This window comes from Molossus molossus, unplaced genomic scaffold, assembly GCF_014108415.1.
Source record: "Molossus molossus isolate mMolMol1 unplaced genomic scaffold, mMolMol1.p scaffold_m16_p_9, whole genome shotgun sequence".
NCBI classification, from domain to species: domain Eukaryota; kingdom Metazoa; phylum Chordata; class Mammalia; order Chiroptera; family Molossidae; genus Molossus; species Molossus molossus.
In genome coordinates this window covers 87,055,568-87,069,162 of record NW_023425403.1, presented here as the reverse complement: position 1 = coordinate 87,069,162, position 13,595 = coordinate 87,055,568, and the positions used below count along the sequence as shown (strand labels likewise).

General features: G+C 38.1%; 1 protein-coding gene across 2 annotated transcripts in view; it reads left to right on the top strand.

Moving 5' to 3' along the window:
* Positions 1–13,595, top strand: part of VWA8 (von Willebrand factor A domain containing 8) — a 391,316-nt gene that overhangs the window by 132,107 nt on the left and 245,614 nt on the right. For both annotated transcript variants that reach the window (XM_036249886.1, XM_036249887.1), the window contains exons 16-17: positions 1,894–1,971; positions 11,302–11,417. In XM_036249886.1, coding sequence (XP_036105779.1) covers positions 1,894–1,971; positions 11,302–11,417 — 194 coding nt within the window. The remainder of the gene's footprint in view (positions 1–1,893; positions 1,972–11,301; positions 11,418–13,595) is intronic.

The following is a 13,595-nucleotide window of genomic DNA, read 5'->3' as shown; positions in this document are numbered from 1 at the left end:
GGCTTTTTCTCTCCACTCACTCCCAAATGTCCTCATATAATGTTTCTCAAACGGTAATATTTTACAGAATCATCTGAAGGACTTGGTAGAATGCAGATTGCTGAGTCACTAGGTCTGGGATATGGTACATGAGAATTTGCATTTCTAAAGTTCTTAGGTGATGCTGATGTTGCTGCTGGTCCCTCGGGTCCACACTTTGAGAACCATGGGTTAGTCTGTCTCTTCTTTTTCCTTGTGTGGAGGCAGTTCGGGGATTCCTTTTCCTTTTATATTCAGCCAGAGGTGACTATTTTAAGTTTCTACTGTAGAGGGAAGTTAAGTATATCTTAGTTCCTTGGATTCTGTAGAACATGCTAAGGAGCCCTGGTCCCCTCAGGACTGGAATAGAGCCTATCCTGTACTTTCCTGATTAGTTGTCTGGTGCTGGAAGTGTGTGTAACCCTTACCTCAGTGTCTGCCTTAAGCAGGCATTGTGCTTAGCATTTTTAGAGCTGTACTGTTTGATGTCATATTCAGGACGTAAAATTTTAAAATTTAGTTTCTCATTCATATTTCAAGTGGTCAGTGGCTACATGGGGGCTTTTGGCTAACATGTTAGAAAGCAAAGGTCAAGAACAGTTCCGCCATCAGAGAAAGTTCTATTCGATAGTGGTGTTCTAGGTCACAGATAATTAACATTTTTCATAAACATTTAATACTCATCCCCTTTAAAATATCGGAATGAGCTTTTTAGGCCTTGTGAGCATGGTTGTGGATAAGGGCATACGTCTTAAAAACAAACAACTTGCCTTTAAGTGCCAAACTCACTACTTACTAGCTTCTGTATCTTGGATAAATTACTCAGATAATTTTTTTATCTGAAGATGGGGATAATACTACTTCTTATATCATTGGATTGATTTAAAGAATAAATAAGATAAAGTATGTACTGAATAGAACTTAGAATTTTAAAAAGTTTCAATCACTTAAATGACCAAAGAAACCCTGAACAGTTTACTTCTGAAATGACCACATTCTACCAGTTGTTCTAACAGCTCTTTCTGATTTTTTAAATTAAAACTTTAAATGTGTTATTGCTTAAGTAAAATTTTCTTATAATTAATTATATATTTAGTTAGATTAAAGTTGATACAGTTGAGGCAATCGATGTGTGTTATTTGGGCACCTGTTCTTCAGAGTTCATTGATAAACTGGTCGTGTGCCTTGAATATGCAGTTTAAACGCACTGAAGAAATGGACAGCTTGAGATGCATTCTTTATGCAAGGATTCCTTATGTGACTTAGAAGACATAGATGTAAGATTTCTGCTAAATGGAGGAGTTTGGTTTCAGTAAGAAAATGCCTAAATTAGAGTTTAAAAAATCACGCTGAAGCTAACAAAAAAGGAAATGATAATTTATGGAAGGTTTTTACTGGCATACGGTATGCCAGCTTCGAGTCCGGCTCCTTTCGGTTGTATGCCGGTGGTAGGATTGTAAATGGAGAAGGGTGGCTTGGGTTTAATTACCTGATTCTTAAAGAGAAACGGGTGGGAGCATGGATGGATGTGTTTCCCGAGAAGATGAATAAGTAAACTTATCCATGAATTAAACATGTAAACTGTAATAAACGTTTTTCTGAAAATATAATTCTAGCCCTGGCCCGTGTGGCAAAGTTGGTTGGGTGTCTTCCCCAGCACCAGAGTTGCTTCAATTCCTAGTTCAGGGCACATGCCGGGTTGCAGGCTCGATTCCTAGTAGGGGCCATGCAGGAGGTAGCTGATTGATGTTTCTCCCTAAAAAGCAATAAAAATGTAATTCTAATATTATTTACTAAGTAGCCCTAATTTCTGACTTATTGATCAGATATCCCAATTCATTCTTTCTGTTTTTCCTCAATTCTCTCAAAAAATAGGTTCCAAATACACCTCTGGAAGCTTTGGACAAATTGTTATCACTTACACACAAACTCAGAGAGACACAAGATCCAACGGTAAGTCTGGATTTTCTATTGCTGACAGGCTGCTGCTTTTTGTTCTTAGAATTCAGTGCCTTAAAATTTGTTTTTTAAGCTGATATTTTTATTCCTGTGTTATGCTTTGTCCTATGCATATACGTTTTACTCTTTCATTGATTTTAACATTTCTTTTAGCTCCTCATGGCTGATATCATAAAAAACAGCTTTAGCTCTAGAGATGTGCTTGATACTTCCAGAGTTCGGCTCTGCTTTTTCTGTCTCCTGTGCTGAGCATCTCATCTATTCTTATGGCTTGAAGTACCATCTCTACGATAATGCCCACATCCTTATATTCAGCTTCTAACTTCTCTTTTCTGATTGACTCTTTGTTCTAATTGTATTTCCATGCTAGGATAGTATGTTGGAAAGATTTGGGGCTGTCACTGTCAAACTCTGAGTCTCAATGTTCTCATCTGTAAAATGGGAACAGTGCCATGTAACTCATGAGGACGTTATGAAGATGGCATATAGAACTAAATGATCTTTCCCCTTTATATCAACCTGTTTCTTATTTAATTTCCTGACTTTATTAATAACCTGTCTACCAAATTACCTAAATTAAAAACCTTGACATCATTGTTGATTCCTTGCTTTCCCAATATTTCTACTTTACCTGAAAGCAAATCTCATCAGTTTAGTATCTTGATGTCTAATCTGTGCTCTTATCTATGGTCAGTAATTATACTGGTATTGGGATTCATAATCTTTATACTAGAATATTGTTATTGCCTCTTGTCTGCCCTCTTCACCAATCATCCATTCCTCTCCTGGCCCTCTATGTCTTTCCTGTGGCAGTTACAACAAATTACTATAAATTGGTGGTTTATGACAAAAGAAGTTTATTTTCTCACAGTTCTGGACACCAGAAGTTTGAAATGGAAATCACTGAGCTGAAGTCAAGGTGTCAGCAGGCTCGCATTCTCTTGGAAGTGCAAAGGGAGACCCCATCCCTTGCCTCTCTCAGGTTCTGGTGGCTGCCGGCCCCCCTTGACTCGGCCTTGTCACTTCAATCTCCACCTCGGTCTTCAGGTCACTTTCTCTCCTGTGTATCCCTGTCAGATCTTTTTCTGCCTCCCTTCCGTAAGGATTCATATAATTGCATTCAGTGGCCATCCAGATAATCCAGGATAATCTCCGCGTCTCAGAAACTTTTCATGTTATCTGCAGAGTCAGCTTTGCCAAATAAGGTAAAATTCACAGGTTCCAGGGATCAGGATGTGAATATCTTTGGGGGGGACCACTTTCTAGCTGTCTCAGGAGATCTCATCTCCAACTACTTCCCCCTTACTCATCTTTTTTTGTAGGCTCCCATATCAGTTTTATTTTATTTTTATTGTTGAAAGTAATATAGTCCCCCATTATTCCCCATTGACCCCCTCCTTCCCATTCCTACCCCCTCCTACTTTCCCCAACTTAATGTCTGTGTCAATTGGTTGTGCATATGTGCATGTAAGTTCTTTGGTTTATCTCTTCCTACCCCTTCGACCCCCATCTCTATGAGGTATGTTAATTTGTATCCTACTTGCATGACTCTGGATCTCTTTTGGTCGACAGCTTATTTTATTCATTATATTCCACAAATAAGTGGGATCATGTGGAACTTGTCTTTTTCTGACTGGCTTATTTCGCTTAGAATAATGCTCTCCAGGTCCTTCCATGTCTCAAAGGGTAAGATATCTCTCTTAACAGCTGTATAGTATTCCATTGTGTAAATGTATCACAGCTTTTTTATCCACTCATCTGCTAATGGGCACTTGGGTTGCTTCCAGATCTTAGCTATTGTAAATAGTGCTGCTATGAACATAGGGGGTGCATATTCTTCCTGATTGGTGTTTCAGGCTTTTTAGGATATATTTCTAGAAGTGTGATCACTGGGTCAAATGGAAGTTCCATTTTTAATTTTTTGAGGTAACACCATATTGTTTTCCAGAGTGACTGCACCAGTCTGCATTCCCACCAGCAGTGTACTAGAGACCCCTGTTCTCCACACCCTCGCCAGCACTTGTTGTTTGAGGATTTGTTTATGGCCACCATTCTGGCAGGTGTGAGGTGATATCTCATAGTCGTTTTAATTTGCATCTCTCTGATGATTAGAGATGTTGAACATTTTTTTCATATGTCTCCTGGCCATTTGTATGTCTTATTTGGAGAAGTGTCTATTCAGGTCCTCTGCCCATTTTTAATTGGATTGTTTGTCTTCCTTTTGTTGAGTTGTATGAGTACTCTATATATTTTGGAAATTAACCCCTTATTTGACATATTGTCGGCAATTATGCGCTCCCATATAGTGGGTTCCCTTTCCATTTTGATGGTTGTTTCTTTTGCTGTGCAGAAGCTTTTTAGTTTGGTTACTCTCCTTTATTATTTTTTTCCTTTGTTTCTCCTGCCCTAAGTGATATATCGGTGAAAATTCCACTACGTATGATGTCTCAGATTTTTATGCCTACATTTTCTTCTAGGATTTTAATGGATTCACAAGTGACATTTAAGTCTTTTATCTGTTTTGAGTTTATTCTTGTGTATGGTGTAAGTTGGTGGTCTAGTTCCATTTTTCTGCATGTAGCTGTCCAGTTTTCCCAACACCACTTATTGAAGAAACTGTCTTTTTTCCATTGTACGCTCTTGTCTCCTTTGTCGACTATTAATTGTGCATACTGTCTTGGGTCAATATCTGGGTTCTCTGTTCTGTTCCATTGATCTGTATGCTTGTTCTTGTGCCAGTACCAGGCTGTTTTGATTACGATGGCTTTGTAATTAACTTGATAGCTGATATTGTGATCCTGCTCACTTTGTTCTTCTTTTTCAAGATTGCTGTGGCTATTTGGGGTCTTCTATGGTTCTATATAAACTTTTGGAGTATTTGTTCTAGATTTGTGAAATATGCTCTTGGTACTTTAATATGGATTGCATTGAATCTGTGGATTGCTTTGGGTAGTATAGACATTTTAATAATGTTGAGTCTTCTAATCTATGAACATGGTATATGTTTCCACTTTTTTATATATTCCTCTATTTTTTTTTTTCAGTGTCCTGGAGTTTTCTCAGAACAGGTCTTTTACCTCCTTGGTTAAGTTTATTCCTAGGTATTTTATTTTATTTTTTTGTTGCAATGGTAAATGGGATTTTTTTTTTTAGTTTTCCTTTCTAAGCGTTCATTATTGGTGTGTAAGAATGCCATTGTTTTCTGGATGTTAATTTTGTATCCTGCTACTTTGCCAAATTCATATATTAAATCTAGTAGACTTTTGATGGAATCTTTAGGACTTTCTATGTACAGTATCATTCCATCTGCGAGTAATGATAGTTTCACTTCCTCCTTTTCTATTTGGATCCCTTTATTTTTTATTCTTGTTTAATTGCTGTGGCTAAGACTTCCAGCACTATGTTAGCCCCTTACTCATTCTTTTCAGCTACACCATTCTTCTTGTTGTTCCCTGAATACACTAGTGCTGCATCAGGGCCCTTGACACTTGGTGTTTTCTCTGCCTTCATTGCTCCTCCAAGGTAGCTATGGGTTTACTTTCTCACTCCTTTTGGGTTTATTCATCTGTTTCCTATTTAGTGAGGCCTTCCTGAAGCACTCTATTTAGAATCACTTAATCTTGCTCGTTTTATTTCTTCCTCTTTGTTTTAAGGTTTTCATATGGCTTATTGCCCTTTGACACAATATATGTTTTACTCTTTTTTTAAAAAAAAAATTCTTATCCAAGGACAAGCTTAGAGAGAGGAAAGGAGAGAGAGAAACATCGATGAAAGAGAAATATCAGTTGGTTGCCTTCCACATGTGTACCGACTGGGGATTGAACCCACAACCCAGGCGTGTGCCCTTACCGGGAATCAAACTGGTAACCTCTTGAAGTACACGATGATACTCAACCAGCTGAGCCACTCTGGATGGGCTGTTTTATTCATGTTTTATTGTCCACTTTCCCTCAGTCTGATTTTAGTTCTGGGATGGCGAAGTTTTATTTGTTTTGGTCTCTTCTGTATCCTCAGCATCTGGAACTTTGACTACTACATAATAGATGTTCAACAAATATCTGTTAAATAAATGAATGAATGACTTTTGCCTATTGTCTCAGGAGTAATCTTTCCCAAATCCATTTTCCAGATTCTCTCCTTCTTTAAAAGTGTTAAGAGATGGGCTCTCTTTGTCTGTAGACTGGAGAATAGCCTGATCAGTGTGCCTGCCGAGCTCCATCTTACCCTGACTGCTTCTCTTTTTTTTTTATCCTGACCCAAGGACATTTTTGCATTCATCTTTAGATAGAGCAGGAGGGAGAGAAGGAGGAAGAGAGAGAAGCATCGATGTGAGAGAGACACATTATCTGGTTGCCACCCGTACAACCCTAACCGGGACCAGGGACAAATGGCAACCAAGGTACATGCCCTTAGCGGGAACCAACCCTGGGATTCTCTGGTCCGTGGGCTGATGCTCTAACCCTTGAGCAAAACTGGTCAGTGCACCCTGGCTGCTTTTCCAGCCTCATTTTCTACAGCTTCTCTCTCTTTTTTTTTTATCCTCACCCGAGGACATTTTTCCATTTTTGTTCAGGTAGAGTGGGAGGGAGAGGAAGAGAGAAAGAGAGAGAAACACTGACGTGAAAGGGACACATAGAATGGCTGCCTCCCCCCGACCCCCACTGGGGCCGGGGACAAACTGCAACCAAGGTACGTACCCTTAGCGGAAACTGAATCTGGGTCTCTCTGGACCGCAGGCCAACGCTCTAACCGCTGAGCCAAACCGGCCAGGGCTCTACAGCCTCTCTTGAAGCACCCTCACACCACCAACCTCTGCTTCTTGTTGTTTCTAAGCCCAGCACTTAACCCACATGTCTCTGCCTTAGATGATGCCTGGAATGTCTCTGCCTTAGATGATGCCTGGAATGTGCTGTCTCTCTCTGTCTACTTGCACTCAGGTTCCCTGTTCTGTCGGGTGTGTCAGCCCCCTTGGACAGAAGTAACCTCTGTATCCAGTCTGCTTTCATGACACTTGGCATATGCTCCTCATATTGACCTACTGCAGCTGTATCGCAGTGTATTTTTATATCCCCAATTAGAATTTGAACTCCTTGAGGCCAGGTCTTGTTCATTCTTTTATTCCCATTTCTCAGTCTGGTCTGGCACATAATAGTCACTTAAGTGTTTGATGAAGAAATGAATAAATGATTAACTAATAGATTGTCTGTAGAGTTTCATCTCCCTAAGAACATGTTATATTTTTTTGTAAAAGAAATAGTTCTTTAAAAGGAGTAAGAGAAAAATTATTTTTAATAATTTTGATCAGAATGTTTATATCTTCAAGCTGAAGTACTATTTTTAATCATGCTAATATGAAAAATCCTTAAGGTGTGCTCTTAAACTGCATAACCATGGTAACTAAGGGAATGTGCTAACATCCTCACTTACTCTTTTGGAAATTTGACATAATAAATGTTAAATATATTAGGGATTTTTCAATTAAAGTACACTCTCAAATTTAAAAAATTTATTTTATTTTTTCCATCACCATTTATCCCCTCTATGCCCTCTTCCACCCCCACCCCCCTTGCAGTCACCTCATTATTGTCCATGTCCATGAAGGAAGAAAATTTTACCCTTTGCGACAGCATGGATGGACCTGGAGAACATTATGCTAAGTGAAATAAGCCAGTCAGAGAAAGACAAGTACTATATGATTTCACTCATATGTGGAATTTAATGAACAAACTGAACTACTAAGCAGATAGAGACAGACTCTTAGTTAGAAAGTGGTGACAGCTACGCTGGGAGAGGGGTGTTGTGGTGTGTGTGTGTGTGTGTGTGTGTAGGGGTTGAGCAAAAAAGAGAGAGTACCTCTCAATTTTTAATGGCTAATGTTGAGAGTACAGATAACAAAACCCTTTATTCCACACTAAAAAAGCTTCATTCTGACTTTTTTAAAACATTGGATGTTACTGAAAAACTTTTTTTTTTTCCAGTCCTCACCTGAGGACATTTTTCCATTTTTTGTTCAGACAGAGTGGGAGGGAGGGAGGGAAGGAAGGAGGAAGAGAGAGAGAGAGAGAGAGAGAGAGAAACATCAATGTGAAAGGGACACATCGAGTGGTTGCCACCCACACGACCAACCAGGGCCGGGGACAAACTGCAACCGAAGTATGTGCCCTTAGCGGAACCGAACCTGGGTCTCTCTGGACCGCAGGCCGACGCTAACCGCTGAGCCAAACCGGCCAGGGCACTGCAAAACATTCTGATGTTAAATGAGAGAGTTGGTATTCTTCAAATTCATGAGAAATCCTTACTGATCACTGGGATGAAATATAAGGCCTGAACTGTGATATGCTTGGGATGAGATTAGAATGTTATACCCTAGAAAGTTACCATATGATTTAATAGGACTCTTGTCATGGGAATAGTCAGGTTGGAGTCATTTATCAAACATTTTCTGTAATTATGGTAGGGATTTTCATGGTCCCAAGTATTAAGGATGGGAATTGCTGAGTTATGTTTAACTTCTGATACTTTCAGTCTAAAGGGCTTAAATAATCTTATCCTCAGTTCTTTCTCATATCCATTAGTTGCCAAGTCCTTTGAAACATTTGTTGATCCCTTCCCTTCATTCTGTTTGCCAGTAACCTTACTGTAGGACTTTATCTTTTCGTAGGAAGATTCCTGCCTCAGTTCTGTCTGTCTTTCAACTACGTACTGCTGCCAGATTAATCTTTCTAAAATCATGTTACTGTTTTGCATATAAGAAAGTTCTGCCTGGCTAGTGTGGCTCACTGGTTGAGCATCGACCCATGCGCCAAGAGGTCACCAGTTCGATTCCCAAGCCTGGCACATGCCTAGATTATGGGCCAGATCCCAGTGGGAGGTATACAGGAGGCAGCCAATCAATGTTCTCCCTCTCATTGATGTTTCTATCTCTCTCTCCCCCTCTCCCTTTCGCTCTCTCTAAAATCAATAAAGAAAGAAAGAAAAAAAAGTTCTGCTGTCTTTAGGAGCCAGGCTAAAATCCTCCACGTGTCAGTCACAGGTCTTTGTTATTTGGAAGCAAGGCTTCCCACAGGACTCTCTGATGAAACTGGGCTGGTTTCCTCATGTTCTGCGTGTATTTTTGTTCCTTTTGCATTCATGCTTTTGTCCATAGCATTTCTTCCTCCCACTTGAACACTTTAAGTCCCTATGCAGTTGTCAAGTGCTCCACTTATTTTGGCATTAAATTATATGCTATTTTGAATTGCAACATTTTCTTATATTTAAATATTGTCTCCATGTCTAGAATGCAAATTTGTTCGTAACTATGATGAACTGATGTTTGCTTATAAATCAGTTCTTTGAAACTTAGAATTTGAAAAAATATGTTTCTATTCTTTCTTTCTTTTTTTTTTTTTTTTAGAGAAAGAAGGAGAGAGAGAAACATTGAACAGCTGCCTCCTGCATGGCCCCTACCAGGGAAAGAACCTGCAACCTGGTCATGTGCCCTGACTGGGAATCGAACTGGTGACCTCTCAGGGCACAGATGGTGCCCAACCAACTGAGCCTCACTGGCCAGGGCTAGCATGTGTTTTTTAATAGAAAAAAAGGATATGTCGTAAATGGTGGTCATACTCCCAATCTAGTCCCCGAAGGGTCATTTAATCCATATTATAGATGATATATAATGCTAATAATAGCAAACCAGGATTTCATAGAGAAATGAAATTCATGAGGAAGGAGAAATCAATTTATTCTTTCTTCCTTGGGACATGTAGAGTTTACCTTAAATGAAATGTTGAAGCAAGTGAATATGTAGTATGTCTTTTGCATCCTCCCATCCTCCATTTTGTACCCTTTATTAATGTCCTAGAGTCCCCTTCTCTGTTCCCTCAGGTGCTCAGGGCCACTGTGCTGCCCTCATCACTCTCTGTGACATTTCACCCTGGCCTGTTCTGCCCTCCCAAAGAGCCAGTTGCTTCAAAAGTTCTTTCCACTGAGTTTTAGGGAAAAACCTTTGTCTCCTAATGTTAGTGATCTAAGTTAGGAATTAGGCCAGTAATAATCTGATTTATTAAATTCATTCTAATGTACAAGTCACAGCCTTTTCTTGTGTTAGACATTTTTTTCATTTGAAAGAAGCTGACTTTTAATAATAATTACTGCTATTTATTATGCACGCATATGTATCTGACCTACACTATGTGCTTTAGAATAATTTTATAATTTAATCCTCATAAGCTTAAAGATGAAGGCATTATTATTGCCATTTTAGAGACAAAGAAACAGCCCTGGCCTGAGTAGGTTAGTGGTTAGAGCTCCAGTCAAGGTAACATATCTGGGTTGCAAGTTTGATCCGGGCCCTGGTCAGGGCTTGTGCAGGAGGCAACCAATCGATGTATATCTCTCTCTCTCTCTCATCCATGTTTCTTTCTCTCTCTCTCTCCTCAGCCCTCCCTCCCTCCCACTCTCTCTAAAAAAATCAATGGAAAAAATATCCTCAGGTGAGGACTTACCAAAATAATAATAATAATAATAATAATAATAATTAAGATGAGGAAACTGAGGCTTGAAGAGAAGAAATTTCTCAAGGTCACATAGCTAATAAATGGGAGCCTGATTTGGCTGATTTCGAATCTTATAAACTTTACTATTATATTATGCCTTCTGCCAAGATAAGTTAAAATTCAAGTCAGCAAATATTTATTGGTGTTTACATGTCCTAAGTTCTGTACTAGCAACTCTACTATTGGGATTTGGAGAAATATAAGAAAACAAGTAAAGTTATTCTGACAGTATAGGGGAAGGATTCTGAACAGCAAGCTACCACCCAAGTGACAAACTCGTTGACATCTGTGTGGTCAGCAGCCTAAATTGCCCATTAATCTTTTTTTTTCTTCTGTATTTCAAAAGCCATAGATTTACTTAAAGCTCTAAGCATTTTCAGGATATCTTAACAGTTCAGTTTTGTGTAAACAGAAAAAAAATTTTTAGTAGTTAATTATACATAAGGGCTATATTTAAGTCCAGTACGGCCTGTATTGTTATAGCCTTCCTCTGTTTAACTTCCACTTCCCCCAAAAGACATGTATATACAGCATTTAGTACAATAAAAACACTTTAATTGGATTAAAATTAAGTGGTTTATAATTTAAAAAACTATCTTCGAGAATGTTTTCAATGTTAATTGGTTTCTGTTTATTTTTATTTGTAATTCATTAACAGTCCATATTTATTTTAAGTCTGGCCTTGTCCTTCAGGAATAATGAATTCTGCTGTGATACCTATCTAAAGGGACTTGGCAGCAAGTTGAAACAAGACTCTTAACAGGCTGTCTTTGCCTTTTAATAGGCACAGTCATTGGCAACATCGCTTTCTACCAGACAGCTGCTGCGGATTTCTCGTCGGCTGTCACAGTACCCTAATGAAAATCTCCACGGTGCTGTCACCAAAGCCTGCCTTTCCAGGTAACGACATCCTCCTGTCTCACTGAGTTCAAGCTTCTGCACCTTTGCTGAAATAGTAACAGAAGTTTAATTGATAGTCTGGAAAAAGTATTGCTCTGAATATGTAGCTATTTTGGCCTTGTGTTAAGTTTTTAGAACTTTTCTTATTTGGGCATAACAACAACAATTGGCTCAAGTCACATAGTGATAATAAGTGAACGTGCGTTTGAGATTTGAACTCCAGGTTCACGTGTTTTCTGGGTTAGTGTTCTCAATCATTACAGAGTTTGCACGGGAACTCTCCGTGCTGTAGGCATCCCCTGCCGCCCAATTCCAACAAAACGAGCATCTTGCATCTGTACTAAGATTCTGCATATCTGTTTGGAAGTGATTATAAAACATTGGCTTATAAAATTTTCTTACAGAGTCACACTTGGCATGAAGCTATTTTAAAAGAATAATAAGAAAGATTAAGAATAATATTTAGTAGGCCCAGAGCTTTATTTTAGACTCTTTTCAGATGATCTGGTAATATTTTTATGGTGGTTATGACTATTGTTTATTCATTCCTTGATATATAAAAGGAAATAAAGAGTATTTCTTTTTAATTTAGGAGAATTCATAATTGCCCTTTATAGGTCTTCAGTTTGTGGACAATTTTACTTGTAGTTAGAGTAAGCTCCTTGTGTTGCAACTTGAATTTGTTCTCTCTGTGTTGTATTCAGCTAAAATCAGGCTCCACTCAAGTGTCTTTACAGTCATTCTTTGAATATCTAATAATTATAAGAAATAACAAAATTCTGTTATAATTAAAAGAACATTAGACTTCCAAAGGAAAATCGGGGAAAAGAATGCTTTAAGTGCTTATTTTTCAGGGTCATAACCTGAAGAAAATATAGAGAGCTAGATTCATTACCTACCCAATATTTTCTTCGTCAGACTTGGTTATAGATTTGTATTAAAAGAAGTAAATAGTCAATGCTAAGCAAAGTAAACAGTTTTGGAGCCTCAAGGGAAATAATACTTTCAATATATTAGAATGAAAGAATCACAGTTTACAGACCTTTATATACACCATGGTAGTTAAATCAACTTTCAATCTCCTTTATTAAAAAAGCAGATAAAAATAAATCAAGTAATGTGAATTGATCTAAGAAATAAATGAGAACAAATATGCATTGTGATATTACTGCCTAGCATTAAAGACAAAGTGAGCAGCTCAAAGAGTGTGCGTAGAAAAAGATACAAGGGAGCAGTACTAAATTGACAACTTCAGATCAGCAGCAATAAATTCCAGAAGGAGGAGAGAGTATCCTGAAAGTGTTGAGAGAAAATAACTATGAACCCCAGAACTCTCTGCTTAACTAAATACATTTTTTGATAAAAACTGGGTTTACCACATTGTTGAAAGAACTATGAAAGGATATACTTCAGCAAGAAGGAAACTGTATCCAGAAGGAAAGGCTGGCAAGCAAGAAATAATGATGAGGAAGGAAATAGGTAAATATATTGTTTAATTAAAATTTACGTGTATTGTTAAAAAAAAAAAAAAAAGGTAGCCTGGCCAGTGTGGCTCAGTGGATTCAGCATCTTCCAATGGACTGAGAAGTCCCAATTTGATTCCCGGTCTGGGCACATGCCTAGGTTGCAGGTTTGATCCCCAGTGCAGGGCGTGTAGGAGGCAGCCGATGGATGTATCTGTTTCACATAGATGTTTCTATCTCTCTCTGTAAAATATCAATAAAAACATTTTTTAAAAAAGGTAATAAAAATGAATACTAATATGGGGAAATATTTAACAACAGGGTAAAACTAAAACACTGAACAAGAAAATATAGAAGCTGAAAAAAGAGAAATGAATGCTTTCTTAGTTTCCTCTATTCCTTAGGAAGTATCATTTTAGACTTTGTTAGTTCAAGTCTGCATGTATAAATTTTGGGTAACCACAAAATGAATGGAAATGGATCTAGTAGACGTGGAAATAAGCAAATAGAGAAAACTTTATCAGTATCATAAGTAGAAGTAAAAGCAGGGAAAAGGTGAAAAAAAATCAGTCTAAAAAGTAAACATGATATAGTGCTATATGTAAGCACAAATATCACACAAGATTAAACTTTCCAGTTGAAAGTTAGAGATTCTGACTGAATTTTAAAAAACAAACAAAACCTAATTATGTGCTGTTATAAGAGTCACATCTAA